The sequence below is a fragment of the Manis pentadactyla genome, chromosome 11, assembly GCF_030020395.1.
Source record: "Manis pentadactyla isolate mManPen7 chromosome 11, mManPen7.hap1, whole genome shotgun sequence".
NCBI classification, from domain to species: domain Eukaryota; kingdom Metazoa; phylum Chordata; class Mammalia; order Pholidota; family Manidae; genus Manis; species Manis pentadactyla.
Genome location: NC_080029.1, coordinates 40,564,261 through 40,589,594, shown reverse-complemented (window position 1 = coordinate 40,589,594; position 25,334 = coordinate 40,564,261). Strand labels below are relative to the sequence as shown.

Below are 25,334 nucleotides of genomic sequence, written 5' to 3'. Positions count from 1 at the left end.
GACTTTCCTCAAATCCTCAGGCCTGTGAATTTCTTCAACCAATTCCTTGGTACATCATGTCTCTACCAAACCTTCCCCACTTGCCACTGCCAAAGTGATGCTGAATTTCACTACCTTGAAATTCAATACCAGGGGGAAAAGGTGTATGGGAAGGGGAAAGGGAGGTGGTGGTCAATAACATTATCTTTTATATAAATTCCTACTAGCTCACACAAATACTTCTTATTTCTTTGTGTTTTGTGGGTGTTGTGAGTGGAACAATTTTAGTGGATCTGCTTATTGTAAGAAAGCAATGATATAGGAAAAGAACAAAGGGAGCTTCTCCCCTCACCCACCACATCATAGTATATCTCCTCCAGGTTTTTCAAAATGGCATCACACTATTGTGCCCTCGTTGTTTTTACTTAATATTGTGCACCCCTCTGTGTCAATAAATGTCACACTCCATCTTCTTTCGATGATTCCACAGTATTCCCACTGTATTCGCTGTGCCGTAATTTATTCAACAAACCCTACTGATGGACATTTAGGTCATTACAGTATCTTTCCATTATACATTATCCTTGTACTAATTGTCCCCAAAGTATTAATTTCCTAAGAAAATAATTGCTGAGCCAAATGACACATATATTAAATTTTACTGTAAATTTTTATATCTACACTCATTTTGCCTGTGTATATCCTTTGCCATGTCTTTTGATGGTGTCTGCCTTTTCTCAGGAATGATTTTCAACTTGTCCTATTGTTCCTTGTTCCATTTCACAATTGGTAGAACATTTGTCAGGTTAATAGCGAACTCACAGATCTGCAAAATTGGGCCATCCTTTATTATTTAGATCTTAAGGCAGTCTTCCTGGGAGCATCAGGCATCCAGCTACAGGCAAGTGGTATACTTGAAAAGAAAACTGCAACAGAGGAGTGTGTTCTCTGTGTTCATCGTGAAACATTAAATCTACCTTATGATTGTCTTGGTAAAAATGGGTTAGGGAAAAAATGTAGTCTTTTTAGGCTTGATTATCTTGGCGTATATGAGAGAGAATCTGGGAAGGAGCTGCTGAGGCCAATGACTCTCCTTTCCCTTTAAGCTGAGCAATATATAAAAAGATCAAAGTCTTGGGCATAATCTCTTCCTGGGCCAATTAGCTATATTTTCTTCCTCAGAGTCTGCTGAACCTTTAAACCTTGCCAGACTTAATAAATGAAAGCTGGAGAGTATGAGAAGCCCAACCAAGACCATGTGGGTGGCAGGGCAGATCTGTTCGCCCTGTGCAAAAAGTAGCAGCATAATGTTAGAGCAAATTAGAGCATTAGATGTAGTCCATTGGCTGCAGGCTGAGCTGGGCTGGACTGAGGATCAGGCCATGGTGCCTATTGCAAAAGCAATGGGAGAAGAAAAAAGAAGAAAAGAGAAAGAAAATAATGCTGAATTAAGAGAGAAGGGTCTCCAAAATCTCCCAGGTTGGGGCCATGGTCATGGTCATAGATGACAGTGTTGGGGTGTGACTGAAGAAAGTTACAAATTTAATTTAAATTAAATTAATTCAACAAATATGTGCCGAACATTAACTGGATCTTCTCTCCTCCCCAGCAGATGTTTTAAGACTCTACATCTCTGTTCTCTTACATCTCTCTTTCTCTCTCTCCTTGCTACCTCCTCTCCCTTCCTTCCTTCTTCCTATCTTAGGTGCTGAAAAATCCAGGGGCGAGTGAGACCTATATCATTTCTTTCTCTCTATGAATGTCTTCTTCCTTGCCTACAAATTATCACAGGTTTTCCTCATTCTAAAGGATTTCTTCCTTCAACTATGTTCTCCCTTTCAGCAGGGGTGGGGGAGATCATTTATGTCACAGTTAAACTTCTTAGTATCCATTCACTCTTTAACCAGGCTTTACCACTAGACCTTTTCTGAAGCCATGGTCCAGGGTCCCAAGAGGCAGATGGCCTTTGGGGATATCCAGCACAGAAACGCCTTCATATGTGAGAATTCTCCTGAGTCCTTGAGGCTTGGTATATGCCAAGCCTCATTGACTCTTTTGTGCAAATTGAGGAGGATCAGACTTGTCTTTCTCCTTATGAGAATGTGAGTACATGATCTAGGTTTGGCCAATGGGATTGGCCAAAAATGCAAAAAGAACTTGGATTTCGGAGAGAATGAAGCAAGAACATAGGGGCAGTAAGAGATTGTTTACAGCAACAGGGTGAGGTTGGAGTTTCCAGTTGAATGTTAATGCATCCCTCAGAGTGGTGCAGCTGGGGACAGTTCTCACCAGACAGCTCCTTGGGCAAGACCCTAGCCCTGTTCCCAGCTTCCCAGCTTCATTGGCTCTCTTCAGGATTCTCAGTCTGGTTCTCCTTTCTTACTGTTTTGAGTCATCCAGTATTCTCCCAGTACACCCTTTTCTGCTGAAGTTGGCCAGAGCTAGTTTGGATTCTTTGCCACCAAGAACCCTGACTGATAAAGAAACCCTGGCCCTCATCACCATGCAAAGGCCTTTTCTCAGCTGCATCCTCCCTTAATTCTTTGTAGGATTTGAAATGAATCCCCTCCCTTCTCACACCCTTCTCATGTTGTTGTCAATTATCACATAATCTCTGAATGTCCTCCTCTCTCTCTTCCTGCTCCTTCCCATCCCTTGTATGGGTAGTTTTATTTCTCTCGTTCTATCTTGACTCTTCATTTCTCTCTTTAAGGTCTCTCCAATGATCTCACCCTCTCCTATGACTTCAGCTAATCTTTAAACTTAGCCTGTGGTCCAGGACACCTCCATCTTTATGTTCTGTCAGTACCACAGACTTGGTGTCACCCTCTGCCCCTCCGTCTGTTCTCTTGGTCCTCTGGATGTTACACTTCAGAGGTACCGTTGATTCTTCCTTCTCTCTTACTCCCAACATTAATTCTGCATCAAGACTTTGCTTTCTAGCCTGAAGGGCTCACAGGAGAAGCCAATGTTCTCTTTTCAGGGTCTCAAAGCATTGTCCATAGAGAGCTGTGGTAGTAAATGATCTCTAAGATCTGTTTCCACTCTAACACTTCAGGGTTGGGTAGGTGCCAGTGTTGCCGTGGACGCTGACTCCTGCTGTCACCCCTTCCTTCCACGCCCAGTGGTCACCGCGGCCATAAGGCCCTCACTGCTAGGGACCATACAGTAGTGGCTCAAAGCGGAGGTTCTGGAATCAGGCATACTCGCTCAGACTCTGGTTCTGCCTCTACTACTTGTAAACCATAACCTTGGGCAAGTTGTTTAACTGGTCTGAACCTCATTTCCCATTTCAAATGGGAATGACAATAATACCTAAAGGGTTGTTGTTGAGATTAAATGAAATAATACCTGTCAAGTGCTATGCCTGGAATCTAATGAATACTACATAAGTGCAGATGTTATTATCATAAATTCTTCCGTAGACTACTCCAGTATCCTCCCAGTTGACCCGTCATCATGAGCCTGTCTACCATTCCACTTCATTATACTCAATTAAACTGAGCTTAATAAAGTTTTATACCTTAAAATACTGAATAATAATTTTAAAAGTCCTTCAAAATACAAATTGGGTTTTTAATGCCCAAAATAGTTCTCAAGAACTCCAAATAATTTATCTTGATGTAACCTTGCTTTTCAGTCCTTCTCTCAGTTTCCAAATTCCCTATTCTCAGGAGAAGAGCACATTTTTCTGACCAGGCCACATCAGGGACAGAGAGCTGACAAGGCTGTAAGTGGGCTAGCCCCAGTCAGGTGACCAGAGGGTGGGATCTCATGATCTGCTGTCCAGTCAGCTGGGGCTGTGGGTGGGCCAGGGCTCCTTAGAAGGGATTTATGGGTAGGCAGGAAATAAGTGACATCCTCAGTACAACAATATTCTTTTCTACTCTATTCCATTGCCACCTAGAGAACTCCCACCCATACTTTAAGTCCAATTCAATACTAACTCCTTTCTGAAGTCTTTGTCGATCCTCTCAGTCAAAGGTGACATGTTGTCTCATTGCCCTCCCCACATGCTTGGTTTGCATCTCTGTATGGCCATCGTCATATCCTATCTCCAGTTATAAGGTCCTTGTTTCACCCACACACACACATCCTCTAACAACTGGACTATATGCTGCTCAGAAGCAACATCATATTTTCTAGTTGTTAAAGATAATTGACAACCAGTTTGCTCAGAACTCTCCAATATCAGTGGATCCTGGACCATCCATGTGAAAAACACCTTTAGCACCTGTTCTAATGCAGATTCCTTGCCTCTGTCCCAGAACAAATGAATCAGAATGGGAAGGGAGAGGGGTGAGGCCCAGGAATCTGCATTCTCCCTTGTCTCCCAAGAGATTTCTACATACACAGTCATCTGGGCTCTCCTCTCTAGCAACTGTTTACCCCAGTGAAGATGAGCAGTTTCCCATGGTAAACCGTAGAAAGAACTGTGCTTAGCTGTGAACGAAGCAAGATGGCTCCCATCCATGCCCTTAGCAAACATAACTTCCTCTCTCGAGCCCTTGTCGCCAATCTGGACCTCAGAATCCACATGCTCTGTCTTTACCACTGCCTGAGAAGAGACTCAGATGGCTTTTCAAGTGCTGAGAGCAGCTGTTATTACTCATGTCACTTTCATAATTGTAGCCCAAGAGAAATGCCTGAGAATGATAATGCGTTGAGCTCTGCTCCTAGGTGCTAAACAATGAGATGGAAAGCTTAGCCTTGCACTACACCTCCCTGCTGACCAGACACAAATGTGGTTTCCCAGAGAGGTTGCAAGGACAGCAGGTGGCTGGAGAGAGAGAGAGAGAGAGAGTATGTGTGTGTGTGTGTGTGTGCGTGCGTGCGTGTGTAGGCACCATCTGCTTTCCACAATATGGACAGGAACTCCCCTGTGACTTAAGCTGGAGCTTAGGCTCTAGGTCAGGGATTCTCTGCCCTAGCTGCTCATTAGAATCACTTGGGCAGCCTAAAAAAATAATCCCTATGCCCAGGCCGCATCCCAGACCAATTAAATCAGAATCCCCAGGGCTAGGACGTGGCATCAGATCTTTTAAACAGCTCCACAGCCATTCCAGTGGGCAGGCAGCTGAAAAGCCTCTGCTCAAGGGAAAGCTAATATGTCAGTTACCCACAGTAATTAATAATCTCTGCTCACTGTTATCATAATCAGGTGTGGAAGTCATAGAGGCTTATGCTGAAACACCTACCAACTGAAACATGGCCAAATTCTGACACTGCTGGATCTGAACCAGTGGCTGTCTCAGGCCCAGGTAAAATGTCTCACCAATGTAATTCTAATTCTGTTAGACAACCGGATTTTACTACTCATGCTGAACAACTCATTCCTTGATAAAATGGAAAAACTTTTGGTCCCAGAGGGTACAGGAACCCCCTGGGCTGTCAGGGCTCTCCACTCTGCCTGTGGAGTCCAAATCTGCATGTGCCCATGTGTGTGTTTTCATACCATTTCTTCTCAGAATGGTTGTTACTGAATTTTTACGATAAGGAAGACCAGGGAGAAGTGGCGGAGTGCTGGCATACAGGTGTATCAGTTTCTATTTGCCTAAGTCATGATTTTTCAATGGTTTCGGGTCATTTAAAAAGCCCTTATTTGCTAAGCACTATATGGATATGATCTTGCTCAATTTCCACAGCTCTGTGAGATAGGTGTTATTCCCAGTCTACAGGTGAGGAAATTAAAGAGCTCAGAATACAACTTGCCTGAAGTCCACTTGAATCCAAATTGATCTGACTTCAAAGTACCGGCTCTTAGCCACATTATCCTGCCCCTTAGAGCATTTTTATGGTCATCTACATGCCCCTTAGTCAGTGTTAAATATTAACAAAATTTGCTTTTTACCCTAAGGAATATGATAAACTCTCTTTACTGATCAGACCCACAGTTAGTTTATTGATCTCTACAGATGCACAATGGTCAACGTTGCTAAAACAACGCTATACCCAAATTGAGTGCTTAATAAATGTTTGCTGGTGAATGGATGGTTGGATAGATGGATGATGGATGTGTGGATGGATAAACAAATGAAGCATTTAATTGTAACCTACACATTTTTTCTTATTAGATTAAGCTCCTTGCGGGGAAGGGCTATGTTGTGTTAACCACTGACTTTGTGCCTAGCATAGTACCTGGCATTCACCAAGTGTTCACGTGAAAGAGGGAAAAGTACTTACTGAATCCCAAATTGTTCTGTTGGTAGGATTCAAAGAAAATATATTTCAGTATCTCCTTAGAGTGAGAAGGCCTAAGTCTTACCTAAATCCAGGAAAAAGCACACCAAAGAAATGGCTGAAAATTGAGAAATGTAGGGAACTTCATGTTTTCTCTATAAAATAAGCATCCACACATTTCTATTTGTTTCTCTACACTTGGAAAATACGAATTTTAAAATAACTTTGCACTAATTTTATTTCTCAGTGTTGGGAATGCAGAGTTTCAGGGTCAGCCCCGTGAGAGAGCCCGTGAGAGCTACAGTCACAGTGAGCAGCACCTGTGGGAAGGGAAGGGGGAAGCCAGTCGGTGGGCAAAGAACTTGTGACAGCTGGTAAGCATCATACCCGTCAAGGTTCAGAGTGGAAGTGTTCTCCTTGCTGTCCAGAATCACCTTCCTTTGGTGACTAGATGAAGAATAGATGAAGACTATTCCTTTTCATCCTCCACTCTTATAAAAACCTCGTGAATTCGCTGTATGGACTACACCATCACCCACCCACCTTGGAATAATGATCTGACACTCACCCCTTTGCTTCCTGCTCATACTGATGGAAGGGCCTGGTTTGCAGCCCAGCTCCCCACGAGGTCCTGTCCTTACCCTTGGAGATTCGTACGCAAGGCATGACCTAGCCAGTATCCTTGGGACTCAGAACCTTCACTTCCTAACAGCTGATGAGCACCTCCATTCCTGTACAGCCACCCATGGCCACACTCTGCTACTTGCTACCACCAGAAATTCATCATCTCACATATCAAAACTTTAAACATCCCATTTCTCATGTATAATCTCCTCCTCCCAGAGTTCCTGCTTGGCCTCATTGAACTTTTTGATCCATGGATCCTTTTACCTTTTTTATTTCACATCATGCCCTTTTTGCCCTCTCCTCCCCCAGAACAGTTTAGATTCCTGGACCCATCACTGCAATTGTCCTGTTGCAATTCCTGTGTCCTATGCTGGGCCTACTTGGCCTCTTCTTCCATGGCATCTACTTACACACCCCTAGCCCTGCTGACCTTCACCATCTACCTCCCTGTCCATGCGTAAGCAACTGTGTTGTCATAAAAAAATCACAAACCAATCCAGGTTGGGGTTACGAAAAGGCCCAATTACAGATATGAGTGGGTCTACATGACCCAGCAATCTTACTTTTGGTCTCTAGAAAGCCTGAGTTTCCATTTTCTTCAACTACTGTTTCTCTGACTCCCTTTCCACCTCCCTCAGAAGACCACCTGTGGCAGACACTGTGGGTTTGTCCATGTTTACAGAATCCTAATTCTATTTCAGTGACAGGGAATTACATTTGGGCTAAGCCAGCAGTTTTTCACCTGTGTTATGCAACCTTCAGGGGAACACAAAGACTTTCTATGGAGATACAAGTATGGACCCTTTTGTAAGTTTTGCTGTACTGATCCACATGAAAATACCTTACTGGTCCTCTGTTCTCACCTCCCCTCTTGCAATTACCCTTCTTGGACTTTACAGAAGAAATTCATACATTTTACCTTTTAAAAATCTTACTGTGGAGAGGGCGGAAGATGGCGGCGTGAGTAGAGCAGCGGAAATCTCCTCCCAAAACAACATATATCTATGAAAATATAACAAAGACAACCCTTCCTAGAATAAAGACCAGAGGACACAGGACAATATCCAGACCACATCCGGACCTGAGAGAACCCAGCGCCTCGCGAAGGGGGTAAGATACAAGCCCCGGCCCCGCGGGAGCCGAGCGCCCCTCCCCCCAGCTCCCGGCGGGAGAAGAGCAGGCAGAGCGGGAGGGAGACGGAGCCCAGGACTGCCGAACACCCAGCCCCCGCCATCCGGGACAGAGTGCAGGGCCCTCGATACTGGGAAAACAGGGCAGCAAGAACAGTGAGCAGGCACTGGAGGCTGGGCGACAGAGGACATAAGAAAAGCGCGCGACCATTTTTTTTTTTTTTTTTTTTTGCTTTTTTGCTGCTTTGTTTTGGCGAGCGCTTTTTGGAAGTCATAAAGGGACAGGGACCCCAATATTAGGGAAACAGGGCAGAAAGACCGGTGAGCAGAGGCCTGAGGCTGGCACCGGAGAATAAAGAAAAACGAACGACCACCTTTTTTTTTTTTAATTAAAATTTTTTTTTTTTTTATTAAAAAAATTTTTTTTTCTTGTTTTTTTTTTGTGGTCGTTGTTTTGTTTTGGCGGGTGCTTTTTGGAAGTCTTAAAGGGGCAGGGCGGGCCACTTAATCCAGAGGTAGGGAATCCGGGATCTCTGGGCACCCTAACCCCTGGGCTGCAGGGAGCAGGGAGGCCCCTTACGGAGATAAATAGCCTCCCAGCAGCTCCTGCTCCAACGCGACTCCACCATTTTGGAGTAGCTGCCCGAGCCAGGCCACGCCCACAGCAACAGCGGAGATTAACTCCATAGCAGCCGGGCAGGAAGCAGAAACCCTGTCTGCGCGCAGCTGCGCAGCACAAGCCACTAGAGGCCGCTGTTCTCCCAGGAGAGGAGGGCCACAAACCAACAAGAAAGGAAGTCCTTCCAGCCGTCACTCGTCCCAGTTCTGCAGACTATTCCTATCACCATGAAAAGGCAAAGCTACAGGCAGACAAAGATCACAGAGACAACACCAGAGAAGGAGACAGACCTAACCAGTCTTCCTGACAAAGAATTCAAAATAAGAATCATAAACATGCTGACAGAGATGCAGAGAAACACGCAAGAAAAATGGGATGAAGTCCGGAAAGAGATCACAGATGCCAGAAAGGAGATCGCAGAAATGAAACAAACTCTGGAAGGGTTTATAAGCAGAATGGATAGAATGCAAGAGGCCATTGATGGAATTGAAATCAGAGAACAGGAACGCATAGAAGCTGACATAGAGAGAGACAAAAGGATCTCCAGGAATGAAACAATATTAAGAGAACTGTGTGACCAATCTAAAAGGAGCAATATCCGTATTATAGGGGTCCCAGAAGAAGAAGAGAGAGGCAAAGAGATGGAAAGTATCTTAGAAGAAATAATTGCTGAAAACTTCCCCACACTGGGGGAGGAAGTAATCAAACAGACCACGGAAATACACAGAACCCCCAACAGAAAGGATCCAAGAAGGGCAACACCAAGACACATAATAATTAAAATGGCAAAGATCAAGGACAAGGAAAGAGTGTTAAAGGCAGCTAGAGAGAAAAAGGTCACCTATAAAGGGAAACCCATCAGGCTAACGTCAGATTTCTCAACAGAAACCCTACAGGCCAGAAGAGAATGGCATGATATATTTAATACAATGAAACAGAAGGGCCTTGAACCAAGGATACTGTATCCAACACGACTATCATTCAAATATGACGGTGGGATTAAACAATTCCCAGACAAACAAAAGCTGAGGGAATTTGCTTTCCACAAACCACCTCTACAGAACATCTTACAGGGACTGCTCTAGATGGGAGCACTCCTAGAAAGAGCACAGCACAAAACACCCAACATATGAAGAATCGAGGAGGAGGAACAAGAAGGGAGAGAAGAAAAGAATCTCCAGACAGTGTATATAACAGCTCAATAAGCGAGCTAAGTTAGGCAGTAAGATACTAAAGAGGCTAACCTTGAACCTTTGGTAACCACGAATTTAAAGCCTGCAATGGCAATAAGTACATATCTTTCAATAGTCACCCTAAATGTTAATGGGTTGAATGCACCAATCAAAAGACACAGAGTAACAGAATGGATAAAAAAGCAAGACCCATCTATATGCTGCTTACAAGAAACTCACCTCAAACCCAAAGACATGTACAGACTAAAAGTCAAGGGATGGAAAAACATATTTCAAGCAAACAACAGTGAGAAGAAAGCAGGGGTTGCAGTACTAATATCAGACAAAATAGACTTCAAAACAAAGAAAGTAACAAGAGATAAAGAAGGACACTACATAATGATAAAGGGCTCAGTCAAACAAGAGGATATAACCATTCTAAATATATATGCACCCAACACAGGAGCACCAGCATATGTGAAACAAATACTAACAGAACTAAAGGGGGATATAGACTGCAATGCATTCATTCTAGGAGACTTCAACACACCACTCACCCCAAAGGATAGATCCACTGGGCAGAAAATAAGTAAGGACACGGAAGCACTGAACAACACAGTAGAGCAGATGGACCTAATAGACATCTATAGAACTCTACATCCAAAAGCAGCGGGATATACATTCTTCTCAAGTGCACATGGAACATTCTCCAGAATAGACCACATACTAGGCCACAAAAAGAGCCTCAGAAAATTCCAAAAGATTGAAATCCTACCAACCAACTTTTCAGACCACAAAGGCATAAAACTAGAAATAAACTGTACAAAGAAAGCAAAGAGGCTCACAAACACATGGAGGCTTAACAACACGCTCCTAAATAATCAATGGATCAATGACCAAATCAAAATGGAGATCCAGCAATATATGGAAACAAATGACAACAACAACACTAAGCCCCAACTTCTGTGGGACACAGCAAAAGCAGTCTTAAGAGGAAAGTATATAGCAATCCAAGCATATTTAAAAAAGGAAGAGCAATCCCAAATGAATGGTCTAATGTCACAATTATCGAAATTGGAAAAAGAAGAACAGATGAGGCCTAAGGTCAGCAGAAGGAGGGACATAATAAAGATCAGAGAAGAAATAAATAAAATTGAGAAGAATAAAACAATAGCAAAAATCAATGAAACCAAGAGCTGGTTCTTCGAGAAAATAAACAAAATAGATAAGCCTCTAGCCAGACTTATTAAGAAGAAAAGAGAGTCAACACAAATCAACAGTATCAGAAACGAGAAAGGAAAAATCACGACGGACCCCACGGAAATGCAAAGAATTATTGGAGAATACTATGAAAACCTATATGCTAACAAGCTGGGAAACCTAGGAGAAATGGACAACTTCCTAGAAAAATATAACCTTCCAAGATTGACCCAGGAAGAAACAGAAAATCTAAACAGACCAATTACCAGCAACGAAATTGAAGAGGTAATCAAAAAACTACCAAAGAACAAAACCCCCGGGCCAGATGGATTTACCTCGGAATTTTATCAGACATACAGGGAAGACATAATACCCATTCTCCTTAAAGTTTTCCAAAAAATAGAGGAGGAGGGGATACTCCCAAACTCATTCTATGAAGCTAACATCACCCTAATACCAAAACCAGGCAAAGACCCCACCAAAAAAGAAAACTACAGACCAATATCCCTGATGAACGTAGATGCAAAAATACTCAACAAAATATTAGCAAACCGAATTCAAAAATACATCAAAAGGATCATACACCATGACCAAGTGGGATTCATTCCAGGGATGCAAGGATGGTACAACATTCGAAAGTCCATCAACATCATCCACCACATCAACAAAAAGAAAGACAAAAACCACATGATCATCTCCATAGATGCTGAAAAAGCATTCGACAAAGTTCAACATCCATTCATGATAAAAACTCTCAGCAAAATGGGAATAGAGGGCAAGTACCTCAACATAATAAAGGCCATCTATGATAAACCCACAGCCAACATTATATTGAACAGCGAGAAGCTGAAAGCATTTCCTCTGAGATCGGGAACTAGACAGGGATGCCCACTCTCTCCACTGTTATTTAACATAGTACTGGAGGTCCTAGCCATGGCAATCAGACAAAACAAAGAAATACAAGGAATCCAGATTGGTAAAGAAGAAGTTAAACTGTCACTATTTGCAGATGACATGATACTGTACATAAAACACCCTAAAGACTCCACCCCCAAACTACTAGAACTGATATCGGAATACAGCAAAGTTGCAGGATACAAAATCAACACACAGAAATCTGTGGCTTTCCTATATACTAACAATGAACCAACAGAAAGAGAAATCAGGAAAACAACTCCATTCACAATTGCATCAAAAAAAATAAAATACCTAGGAATAAACCTAACCAAAGAAGTGAAAGACTTATACTCTGAAAACTACAAGTCACTCTTAAGAGAAATTAAAGGGGACACTAACAGATGGAAACTCATCCCATGCTCGTGGCTAGGAAGAATTAATATCGTTAAAATGGCCATCCTGCCCAAAGCAATATACAGATTTGATGCAATCCCTATGAAACTACCAGCAACATTCTTCAATGAACTGGAACAAATAATTCAAAAATTCATATGGAAACACCAAAGACCCCGAATAGCCAAAGCAATCCTGAGAAAGAAGAATAAAGTAGGGGGGATCTCACTCCCCAATTTCAAGCTCTACTATAAAGGCATAGTAATCAAGACAATTTGGTACTGGCACAAGAACAGAGCCACAGACCAATGGAACAGACTAGAGAATCCAGACATTAACCGAGACATATATGGTCAATTAATATTTGATAAAGGAGCCATGGACATACAATGGCGAAATGACAGTCTCTTCAACAGGTGGTGCTGGCAAAACTGGACAGCTACATGTAGGAGAATGAAACTGGACCATTGTCTAACCCCATATACAAAAGTAAACTCAAAATGGATCAAAGACCTGAATGTAAGCCATGAAACCATTAAACTCTTGGAAGAAAACATAGGCGAAAACCTCTTAGACATAAACATGAGTGACCTCTTCTTGAACATATCTCCCCGGGCAAGGAAAACAACAGCAAAAATGAGTAAGTGGGACTATATTAAGCTGAAAAGCTTCTGTACAGCAAAAGACACCATCAATAGAACAAGAAGGATCCCTACAGTATGGGAGAATATATTTGAAAATGACACATCCGATAAAGGCTTGACATCCAGAATATATAAGGAGCTCTCACGCCTCAACAAACAAAAAACAAATAACCCAATTAAAAAATGGGCAGAGGAACTGAACAGACAGTTCTCCAAAAAAGAAATACAGATGGCCAACAGACACATGAAAAGATGCTCCACATCGCTAATTATCAGAGAAATGCAAATTAAAACTACAATGAGGTATCACCTCACACCAGTAAGGATGGCTGCCATCCAAAAGACAAACAACAACAAATGTTGGCGAGGCTGTGGAGAAAGGGGAACCCTCCTACACTGCTGGTGGGAATGTAAGTTAGTTCAACCATTGTGGAAAGCAGTATGGAGGTACATCAAAATGCTCAAAACAGACTTACCATTTGACCCAGGAATTGCACTCCTAGGAATTTACCCTAAGAATGCAGCAATCAAGTTTGAGAAAGACAGATGCACCCCTATGTTTATTGCAGCACTATTTACAATAGCCAAGAATTGGAAGCAACCTAAATGTCCATCAATAGATGAATGGATAAAGAAGATGTGGTACATATACACAATGGAATACTACTCATCTATAAGAAAAGGGCAAATCCAATCATTTGCAGCAACATGGATGGAGCTGGAGGGTATTATGCTCAGTGAAACAAGCCAAGCGGAGAAAGAGAAATGCCAAATGATTTCACTTATCTGTGGAATATAAGAACAAAGGAAAAACTGAAGGAACAAAACAGCAGCAGAATCACAGAACTCAAGAATGGACTAACAGGTACCAAAGGGAAAGGGACTGGGGAGGATGGGTGGGTAGGGAGGGATAAGGGGGGGAGAAGTAGGGGGGTATTAAGATTAACATGCATGGGGGGGGTAGGAGAAAAGGGAGGGCTGTACAACACAGAGAAGGCAAGTAGTGATTCTACAACATTTTGCTATGCTGATGGACAGTGACTGTAAAGGGGTTTATAGGGGAGACCTGGTATAGGGGAGAGCCTAGTAAACATAATATTCGTCATGTAAGTGTAGATTAGTGATAGCAAAAAAAAAAGGGCAGTTCCTGTGTGGTAACCTACAACGAGTTCTACACAAGGGTATAAAGGGCATGTAAAAGTGTAGGCAAAGGGTCTGTTTGTGTTTATACAGAGGATCGAAGCCTAATTGGGCTACCCCGAAAATGAACTAAGATACGATATGAAAAAGAACTTCCAACATCTGCACCCTCTGGAAGACTCATGCCAGAAGATGATCATCAAAAAACCCCAACAAAGATCCACGCACTGCTACAGCTGTAGATGCACTCATCCCACCAGTTCCTGGACCTGCCATGGGAATGAGGAAGGAGATATCTAAGCTGGCCTGTGCATACAGTAAAACAACAAAATTGGACTGGATCTATACTGTTGGAACTCAACCAAGAATTTGGAGAAGTGCAAATTGTAGCGCTCCAAAGTCTTACAACTACAGACTATTTACTGTTAAAAGAACATATGGCATGTGAACAGTCCCCAGGAATGGGTTGTTTGAATTTGTCTGATTTCTCTCAGACTGTTCAAGTTCATTTGGACAATATCCACCATATCATAGATAAGTTTTCACAAATGCCTAAGGTGCCTAACTGGTTTTCTTGGTTTCACTGCAGATGGCTGGTAATTACAGATATGCTTTGGTTATGTAACTATACTCCTATTATGTTAATGTGTGTGTGCAATTTAAGTAGTAGCTTAAAACCTATACATGCTGAAGTTACTCTACAAGAAGATATATCAAAGAAATAATCAATCTTCCCATGTTTTCTTCCGCCTGCTACTTCTATAGCTTTTCTTCTTCCTTCCTAATTACAACCCTTAAACAGAATTCGTGCCTCATATCAAATTTACCGAGTATCATAATTCTTCCAAGTGGTAAAGATACCTCAAGACAAATGCTGGGCATAGAAGCCACAGGGCATAAATATGCAAAGAAGTAAAAAGCTAACTTTTTCAACAATAAGGCTTCTCTCTCACTTACCAACTTCACATTTCCCTGTATGGCCCCGGAAGATGACTGGTTAGTCAGAGACGGGTAAGATTCCTCAAGGGAGGAACAACCTAAGACAGGCACAGTCGCAGGGGGGCCATCAGGTGAGAAATTGGGGATCGACAGAGGTGAGGCTTAGAACCTCACCCCCTCTGTTCTGAGAGAAATCTTCTGCATACGTGGATGTTTTATTGCCGTTGTCTAGCTTGGATTAACACATAGTCTACAGGCACACACCTGATCATCTACATGTGCTCTCTTATAACACTAAACTATGTTTTCTACCTTTATCTTGTATCTACCTACCACTTCAGCATTTTATTAAAAATAATAATAATAAAGAGAGAAATGTGGTATCCACATATAAATCAAGTATAAAAACCAAATGAGTATTCATATTTGAACTGACTGTTTATAGTTCATAATGCATGAGCAAAACCGAAAGTTTCTGTGATGACTGCCCTTGTACTGTTCACTATGTAACTTATTCATTATGTAAGAATTTGTTCTACATGTAAAAACTTGTTTGTTATGCCTCAGAAGATTGGAGACTGACAAAAATTAGGCTTGGGGTGGAATAATGATTGTGCATTGAGCATTGACTCCCCTATACAGAATTTTATTGTCGTTAACCATTTGATCAATAAATATGAGAGATGCCCTCACAAAAAAAAAAAAAAAGGACAGACTTCCAATGGTAAAATAAATTAGTAACCGGGATGTAATGCATAGCATAAGGAATATAGTCAAGATATTGTAACAGCCTGGTAGGGTGATAGCTGGAACCTAGAATTATGTATATAAATGTTCTACCACTGTGTTGTACACTTGAATCTCATGTAATGTAATACTGTGTGTCAACTACCCTTCAATAAAAAATAATTATTATAAAAAAAAAAAAAAAAAAAAAAATCTTACTGTGGGGAATTGTACAGTGATCTAAGCTCTCATGTACTAAATCAAGGGATATTTCAAAATGTTGGTACCAGAGAAGCTTTCTTTAAATAAGGCACCATAAACTCATGATAGGGGTTCATGTCTTTATAATGTATTTCCATTAAGAGTGAAGCATAGTTTTAGAAATGGGGCATTTGGCCTATATTGGGATGTTTTGAGTTAAGATACATTGTAGAGCATGGCAGTGGGAGTGACAACAATTTTCATTTAATGTCTTCAATTCAAAGAAATGTTGAAGAAAGGTTATTTCATTTATGCTTTATTTTATCCATGGCAGGAATCCAGGATCTCTCTTGGAACTCGTGTGTTCAAGATTGTAAAAGGCATGCTGGAAAACACTGATCTGCATCAAAGCTAGTCTCTCTGAATCCTCAGCATTTACAACAGCGAAAAGGTTTTGGATGGACACTTTTTTTTTTCCTCTGCATCAGTATTTGTGTTTCAGTTGCATACTTGGTTGGATTTCAAGGAGGAAGAGGTGAAAAGTAGTATGCTGACTTCTGGCAGGTGAACAACACAACTTAGAGCAAAAGGAACATGGATCAGAGTAAATGTTTTATTTATTTGTTCAGACTAGTAGGAAAACATTTTCACTAATATGTATCAAAACATGATTGAGTGTTAACAAATCCACATTCATTTTTCCTTAGTGAACATCTCCTACTGGCTGTCAGAATCAAATACTTCCTTGCTCATTTATTTATACCTACCATCCTCTTACCTGTCTGGATAATCTAACAAGAATATGTAGAGGATTCTGCTCTGCACTTACCTGCTCATGCTGCAACATTGCACAACCCCAGGGGGCATCATTCCCAGGCAGCCCTCTTAACAACATTCATTAATGATCCTTTTGTAAGCCTAATGGCTAATTTGCTTCTCTATTTGGGTGGCTCACAGGCATCTCAGATGAAAGATTTACAAAACCAGACTCTTAACCTTTACCCACACAACTGTGTTCTCTTTCTGGTCTTCTGCCTCAGTAAAGGACAACTTCATCTATCCAGATGTTCTAGAACACTGGGTGCATCATCCTTCAGAGGGCCTTTGCCTTCAATCTCCCTCCCTCCTTCCACCCCAGCTTCAGCCCCAAATAAGCCATCCATGCCCTCTAGATTACACCTCTAAAATATTCCCTATTTCAATCCACTGTTTTTCATTTCTACTCTAACCACAATCCAAACCACCAAAAACTTTTACAATAGCTTCTTGACTGGCTGTCTTCCATCCTTTCTCAGATCCATTCTTCACACAGCAATCAGAGCAATGCTTGAAAAGATAAATTTGATTCTATTACCTCCCAAGTGAAAACCTCTCAATGGCTACCCTTTGCACATGGATAAAACCCCACTCTCTTTCATGTTACCTTCAAGGTGTGGCATAATTTGTCTCCCTCCTACCATCCATTTCATCATGTGCCTGTGGCTCAGTGTATAGCCTTGGTTCACTGTGACCCAACCACATCAGCCTCCTTTGGTTCTGGGAGGGTACCAAGTTCTTTGTATTCAAGGCCTGCTCAGTGTACAATAATCTTTGCCAGGCTTTGCCTTCTAGTCTAAACTTAAATGTCATATCCTCAGAAAGTCCTTTCCCAATACCCAATTCCAAGTTATACCCCTTCAATTTCTCTATAACACAAAGTTTACCATTATCTGTATACATTTTCCCACTTTTTTGCTGTTTCAAACAGTGCTTCTCTAAACATTTTAAATATGTATGCAAGAGTTCCTCTAAGTGTTTTCCAAACTGTGGGTCCCAACCTGCTAGGGGGTAATAGTTTTTTTAATTAAAGAAATAAAAATAAAGAGAATAGAATAGAAAATACTAGAGTTGTAACATACATAAGCTTTGCTTTATGAAACTTTTATTTTAGTGTGCGTGTGTGTGTGTGTGTGTGTGTGTAAAATAGATTTATTACAGTGGGTCAAAGTCAAAAAAGATTGGAAAGCCACTATTGCAGGGTATACTTTAGGAAAGGTCATAGTGTTCATGTCTAACTTTAAACACAAATACAGGAACTCAAAAGCTCCAACAGGGAAAAAAAGAAAAAGTATATATGCTTTGCACTTTGCCCTTGGTTTACACGTGTTAATTTCCATAAACCTTTGTTCACATTAACATCCCCTTCTTTTTTTTAAAGGGGGATATTCTTAGAGTAAAATATCCTACAAATATTGTAGAACAGGTAAGTTATTTATGTAGAAATAGGTGTTATTTAAGCACACAGCGCAGTGACAGAAACCAGGAGGCCTGAAGTTCTAGCATGCATTCTCTTTTCATAACTTTCCACATAACCAATTTACATTACAGCTAGAAATAAATCCTCCATGTTTATTTAAACACTGAAAGTGCAGAACACATTAATTTTATTGTATAAAACTCTACTGGAAAAATCCTGGCTGCTTAGGATAGTAATCCCCAATGCATGGACAAAATACCATCTCTGTGTGCTGTTTTCTATTCTTGGTTCCGTTTGGGGCACTGCTGCCCTTTAACCTACCTTTACTGCCCAGCAAAGATCTGTGACTGTGCCCATCCTCCCAAGCCAGGGCAGTCGGCTTCCTCTGTGTAAGATTTGATGGGAAATGATTGACAGTCTGCCCTGCAGGACCTATCCTACCACCCGACTTCCCACCGTTAGAGTGACGTGTGGTTTCAGCCAGAAGACCCTTGTTCAAATCCGAATATTTTACATAGGAGGAAGTCACGTATTTCAGCCATTCATTTTAAAAGCAGGATCAGGACCTTGAATGAATGGGATAGAAATAAGGTAGATCCTTGGGCAGGCTGAGGTGGAGAGGGACTCAGTGCTCCCTTGAGTGAAGGGTGGTCCGAGCTCCCCTGTTGGATGTGAAAAAGAGGAGCTGGAGACAAACTCTTCCTCTTTAGCAGTTCTGCCCTGCCTGTGACTACTATTCCTGTTACTGTGGGACACCTTGGAAGCACCAGGAATCAGAGCCAACCTTTCGGCTCTGCTCTAGGCAATCGCATTCATGCTGCGGCTACTATGGGCTTTCAGGCATTGCCTCATGCTCACTTCAAGCACAGCCTCTCACAAGTCAGTATTTGAACTATAGAAACCATCCCCTTTTATTGCTGTTGTAAGTATCTTAAAGCCTGGCCTAGCTTGTCTTTTAGCCAACTTTGTTTTCTCAGTCGGTTCCATATAGATATTCCACTTGAGTGGAACCAGTGCCACCCTGAAGCCCAAGGTGGTGGCGAAGACAGGCCTGGTGGCTTTCAGAAGCAGTGGAAGAGCACAGAACCAGACAGCGACCAGGTCTGCTTCTGGGGACACATCAACCTTACACCATGTTGCTGGAGTCACTTTTTCTTGAAGATGACAGACAGACAAAATCCTTCCGTAGCTGAAGGAAGAAGTCTTCTGGTAAGTAAAGGGAACTTAGTCCAGGCTGAGTTTGGGGAGCCAAGACTCAATTGTAGAGGGGGAAGTTGTGAACAGCCCGCCTGCCTCAGACATACAAGACTTGACCAATTTTGGTCCCCAGGAGCCCAGGGGCTTTGCATGTGGGGGCAGGCTGGAGAGAGGCAGAGCTCCTCACCCAAAGGTGAGCTCACAGCTTCGATTTCCCTGTCACTCACTCCCTGCAAGGTTTTGATTAAAGTCATTCACAATGAGGTATAAATGACAAATGGCAGCTCTTCGTTTGGTTTTGAACCTGCTCCTACTGGTAACTCTCAATGCACTTGGCATGTTAAGGTACTGAGAAGTCCCACAGAGAAGGAACCTGTCTAACTTTGTTTTACCCAAAGTGTCCAAACTTATTTGACCATGGATGTCTTTGTCCCTTCAAAATAACTTAGCATTTTAGTGGGCACTAGCATTGTGAGAATTCACGTTGGACCTTTAAGTTAAAAGAATTAATTTCCTATTCATTCGTTCTTCCAACAAATGCTTATTGAGGCCCAGTATGTGCCAGGCACCAGTGAGTAAAATAGTCACCTTCATGAAGCTTATATGTTTTAATCAATGTTTGTCTCCCCCACAGTTTATTGTATAATTAATTAATAAACATTTATAAAATAATTACACAAGCCAGGACATGGCCAAGCCAGGGCAGCCCTGTAAGATTCTCTTCCAGGTGACTAAGGACATTGGGAGGTGGGTGCTAACTATGAATGGGCAGGAGGTATGAGGGGAACAACCTTCTAGGAAGAAGGAACACGGGGCAAATATCCAGCAACACGAGAAAGCACGGCTATACAAGGAAGCAGAGTGATACCCTTTGTCCTGTTTGACACTGAAGAGGTGGGTAGAGGCCAGACCATGTCAGGAGGTTGGTTGGGGAAGGATTTGTTTTGGCAAATAGAGAGCCCTTCTCTGTGCCACTGAAATCATACCCACCGTGTGCCTGGGGCCTTTGCTAGGTCTGAGTCACTGCTCAGCTGGCATTAGGGCCTCATTTCCCAAAGGGGGAAACAAAGGTCAGAGGGGCATGTGAGACCTTCCCAAGAGCGTATTACTATTCAGGGGCAGAGTCAGGATTCAAACTCAAGTCCGCCTGAATCCAAAGCCAGGTGCCAAACTAACAACCTCCTCAAGACAGTTTCTTGCTCAAAAGGCCTCTACCATCAAGCATTCTGTCCCCAGAGTATCTACTTCCTGAAGGCTTCTGTGTCCTGGGGAGGGTGCGGCTGGAGGATGATGCACGCAGACGGCATGTTCAGTGTTAGAAAGCATCAGAGTAAGCCACTGAAAGGCTCCCCTCAGGGCTCAAAATGCTATTCTGCATACCAAAGGTGGACACAAGTTTCCATTTCATGCTGTAAAATAGGCTGTACTCCCAAGTGCAGAAAGGGAGGCCAAGTTATATCCCTTCCAAGTGCTCTTTGGGATTCTTCATTTTCCTGTGGTTCTGAGCCCCAAAAGGTGGTAGCAGCCTTTAGATACACAGGAGGTTAAGCTTGTGGCCACCACGGCATGGTCCTCTGTGTCAGCACTGTAGACCCCAGACCTCCTGTGGGAAGCTCTGGGGCCCTCAGAGAGAGCGGTTGGTGTTACAGTATGGCCTGAGGAGATTAATAGCTGCCAAAAAATGCTTGAGGCTGAAGGATGAGAAGGGCAGTTGGTTTCAAGGTTTTTGAAAGATCTAAGAGTCAGGCAACCTGCTTCCTCTGTAGAAAAAGCATTCCTCAAAAAGCCCTGGCTCTGCCCCACTTTGTCTCTGGACTTTCCTAAAGACAAGAGTGGCAGATAGGGTCCAGAACCTCATGCTGTTGACCTTCCCTACACCCTACAGTTGTGTGTATGCATGCATGAGCCTGTGCACATGCACACACAACAATTCGTGCCATCTCAGCACATTATATATTGTGCCTGCTGTAGCCTCAACAGCCAGTTGAGTTCTAGGAGTCCTAGAGCCTCATATCTGATAATGGTTCCAGTTGGAGATGCCCCAATGAAATGTCATCTTTGGGGCTGAAATAGCTCTCAGGGTGGACTGGTCTACATAGGGAGATAGTGGAAGACCCTCTGAGGACAACTAACTCCTGTGAATTCTACCTGAGCTGTAGAACATCACTGTCCCAAAAGGGACCTCCTTGTAGGGCACGGAATTTCACTACAAATCTGAGTTTGATTTGTAGCCTTGCTATGTGACTCTGGGCAGGACATCCAAGCTTAGTTTCTGCATCTGTAAGATGGATCTAATATCTTTCTGCTGGGATTGTCGTAATATTAAATGAGTGCATATAAGCCAGTTCATAAAGTCCTTGGCACATCGTGAGCCTTTAAACAGTGGCAATTACTTTCAGTGATTACTAAACAGAAGAAGTCAAGGACCCGAGATGGGTCAGCAGAAGAGACCACCAAAGAAATTCTGCAGCAGCGCTGTCTCTGGCCCTGGTTACCTCCCTCCTTTCCACTCCAATCTCCAATTAGATCTGAGGGTCCCTGTATGAACTGGCAAGCGACTCTGGTCCTCAGTCATCTCCTTGGGCCAGCATGTTTTCAGAATTGAGGCCATATGGGGTAGTAGACCAGGAATTATCCTCCCAGTGATCCTGCCTCCATCTTTTCTTGACTAATCTTGGAAAAATAATTTACACTTCCTGCTTCTCATTTGCAAAATGGAAATACACCTCTCCCACAGGATTTTGTGCAGATTAATGAGATAATGTAGAAATGGTGCTTTGGGGGATAGTTATGTTTTACAATGGAGAAAGAGGAATAATTGTTCATAAATTTGGCCTCTGCTGGAAAACTTCCAGTAAAAAAGAGTTCACAGAAAGGATTACATTATTGATTAGTTATAATTGTTTAAAGTTTTCCTTTTACATTAAGTGGATGCCTGTTCTTCATCTCAATCCTGACACATATGGATTTCACAGGACAAACCCCAGACTCTCTAAATCAGAACCCCTGAGGACACAAACTGGGCTTGCATAGTTAAAATGCCAAAGGTAACTAACAGGGCAGCCAAAACTGTGCACCACTGACCTAGGGACCAAGAATAACCTGGAGTTGGGGCAGAACTTTCTGGGGCTCATGTTGATCAAGTTCTATGGATGGCAAGGACAGAAACCTACCCAGCCTGATTCAAACTCTGCCCTTGGACAGGAGTTTGGCTGGAGCAGGAAAAGATATATTAGGGAAGTCTCCAACTGGCTTAGACCTGGGTTTATCTGACTTATTCTTCCAAATGACTAAATCTCAATTTATTCCTCTAGTTGTCCCATCCCAGATATAATTGCCATCTCCAAATTGTCTTGTTGAGAAGCAAGGAACACCATCAGGCACCGGGAGTCAAGCTATTTACTGAGAGCAAAGTGGGAAGTGAGCTGGGGGACTTCTCTACCATACCACCCTTTCCTGGTGCCTGTCAGTACTGTTATAAAATGGACACATTTTATAACAATAAGAAACTTAAGCCACTATTAGTTTGTGGATACATAAGAGACAAGTCGTAAGTCAAGAAAGTGTCTCACCATACAATGTGTTTTATCTGGGTAAGTTATTTAAAGTACAGACTATAAGCAATATAATTTATAAGGAAAATATACTGACTTCTATTATAGCATTCTTTTTCCAGGTTCATCTTAGAATGGATTTATACATTTCTTACCTTGCCATTTCATATAAAATGATGTTATTTCCCAAGATTAAGATCTCCTTTAGGGAAGGGATTCTGTCCTATGCAACCTGATGTAGAATGCTGAGTGTTTGGTGGTTGTTCATCAAATAGTTGATGACCTATTGAATAATGTGAGACCTTGTATTTTGTGCAGCTAACCCCAGGTCCAAGGTAAGGCTGGCTTGTTTGGAAAGTACCACCCAGCACCTTATGTCAGACTATGACAAAACACCCCTGGGAAGCCCCCAGAAGTTCCTCTGGCTGCTTTCTATTGCTGCCATCACCTGAATGACAGGACATATTGGTCTCTAGAGATCAGGCCTATGGGACTCACTTTCTCTTCCTCTTTCCTCACAGTGCTACATGTACACTGTTGGCTGAAGGGTACATACTTTTCGTAGAAAGCAGGTTAAGTTACAGATAGACATTGCCTGCATTACTCATTTCACTGGGCACAGGCTTGGGGCAAGAAACAGTCTCTGACTGCTACTGTGGGTGGGATCTTTCTTAGCTCAATCCTCTGACTCCCAACCTGCCTTTATAAATTTGTCTTGCCTCTGCCATTTTGTTTTGAGACCCCTGATTTCTGAAGATATAGGTAACTTCTGCCCAGGACCTGAATTTCTTTCCTTCTAACCACGGAGCCCACCATCAATCAACATCCTGTGGGTAAAATTGTAATATTTCCAGAATATCTCGCCTGGCTTTAGTACATCTGCATATCAATAGGTGTTCAGAGGTGGAAAGAAGTATGGCTTTAGTACATTTGCATCATTCGTCAGGGGTGGAGAGAAGTTCATCTCCATATCAATGGGTAATCACCTGGGCAGGGAGGAATTATCTGTACCTGAGAGGTGAGGGGAGGGCCCGTTTTGCTTCTGCTAGAGCAGAAAAGAGAGAAGGCCCCAGACTGCAGTTTGTAAGCAATAAAACAGGTTTTAAACTATTTCTCCCTTTGAGTGGATTTCGGTTTTTAAAGGTATTTTGCCCTGGGATTTCCTCTCCCTGGACTTACAGTCCTGAAGGGCTATTGTGGTGTAAAGCTTGAAATTAAGGCTCCGTATTATGTGCTGCCTCAACATCTTACAAAGTCCAGAGGTCCTCAGAGGGCCTAGCTGGCATTCCCCTCCCTACTCTCTTCTTGTGGGTAAGGTCTCTAAGCCAAACAACCCTCCTTATCAAAGAGACAAAGCACAGTCCTACTTATCCCTGAGTAGCAGTTTCAGGACACAGAATAATTCAAACAAGCCAATCACACTCTCCCTTGGGAATCAGGGGGCACCACATCCTCTTGATACAACAAGGCCTGCCTTCCACAGCCCCTGCTTGTTCACTCTGTCCCCAAGTGCAACCCCTAAGTGGCCATGCATGGCATGGACTGTCCTCCTTTGCCAGGCTTCAAGTATATGTGTCCAATAAAAGGCTGTTGATCTCGCCTGTCCAGGTACTTGGCTGTTCCCACAATCCTCGGGCGGGAATCCCTTCCTCCCTAATGGGGTAAGAGGAGGCAATCCAAACAGCTCTGCTGGCACCATTCCTAAAGTGGATCCTGTGGTGGCTAGTCCTCGCGGCCCTTTCTCACACTCCTCGGATGGACCTGTTACCCGCAGATTAACTCCTTTGCCGTCCTTCTGCTGTGCTATGTACTACATTTTCCTGTGCTTTCCCACTTCAGGTCTTCACACTCCGCAAGTCGCCAGTACTTGTAATAACACCCACGGCACGGGAGAGATTCAGAAGCAACTTCTTCAGGGCCAATAAAAAGCAATCATTGAGTACTTCACTTTCTTTTTCTGGCCTCCAAATCCTCTTTAATAGTTACTATATTCATTGCAGCACTCTGAGGTCACCTGAAAGGAAGGAGCGACACACAGCAGCAATTCACCGGACAGTTCCACTTTATTGGGGAAAGGTACTAAGTTATATAGGGAGGGACATAAGCTGATTGAGGTGTCACTTCAACGGGGCTGGTGGCTATTGGCCAGGTGCTGGGATTGGGTGGGGGGCGAGAGGTGATTTGTCCTCGGGTGGCGCCAGCAGGAACCGAAGACCCAAAAGAGAAGCAGGAAGTTCGCCATCTTATGGGTGGGGGCCCTTCATTCCCCCCTTTCTCCTCTATGGGGTTGTGGACGTTGCTTTTTCTCTGACTGCTTCCTGCTGAACGGGGGCGGAGAAGGGAGTGAGGGCTTGAGGACTGGGAGGAAAGGGTTGATAGGACTCCCCACAGTAAGGACGAGTAGATGTGGACTTCTTCAGGTTGGAAATCAATGACGGTTCCCTGTAACCATAGGTTGAGGACTTGTTGATTCTAATGGTGCCAAGAGGATACAGGTGCC

The 25,334-nt window shown here is 42.8% G+C and overlaps 1 protein-coding gene across 1 annotated transcript in view; it reads left to right on the top strand.

The window, feature by feature from the left end:
- LOC130679648 (uncharacterized) overlaps positions 1–24,759 on the top strand; it is a 35,890-nt gene extending 11,131 nt beyond the window's left edge. The window contains exons 2-5 of the mRNA XM_057489027.1: positions 6,477–6,533; positions 16,182–16,227; positions 19,061–19,473; positions 24,674–24,759. Of these exons, the coding sequence (XP_057345010.1) occupies positions 6,477–6,533; positions 16,182–16,227; positions 19,061–19,473; positions 24,674–24,759 (602 nt within the window). The remainder of the gene's footprint in view (positions 1–6,476; positions 6,534–16,181; positions 16,228–19,060; positions 19,474–24,673) is intronic.
- The last annotated feature ends 575 nt before the right edge of the window (positions 24,760–25,334 follow it).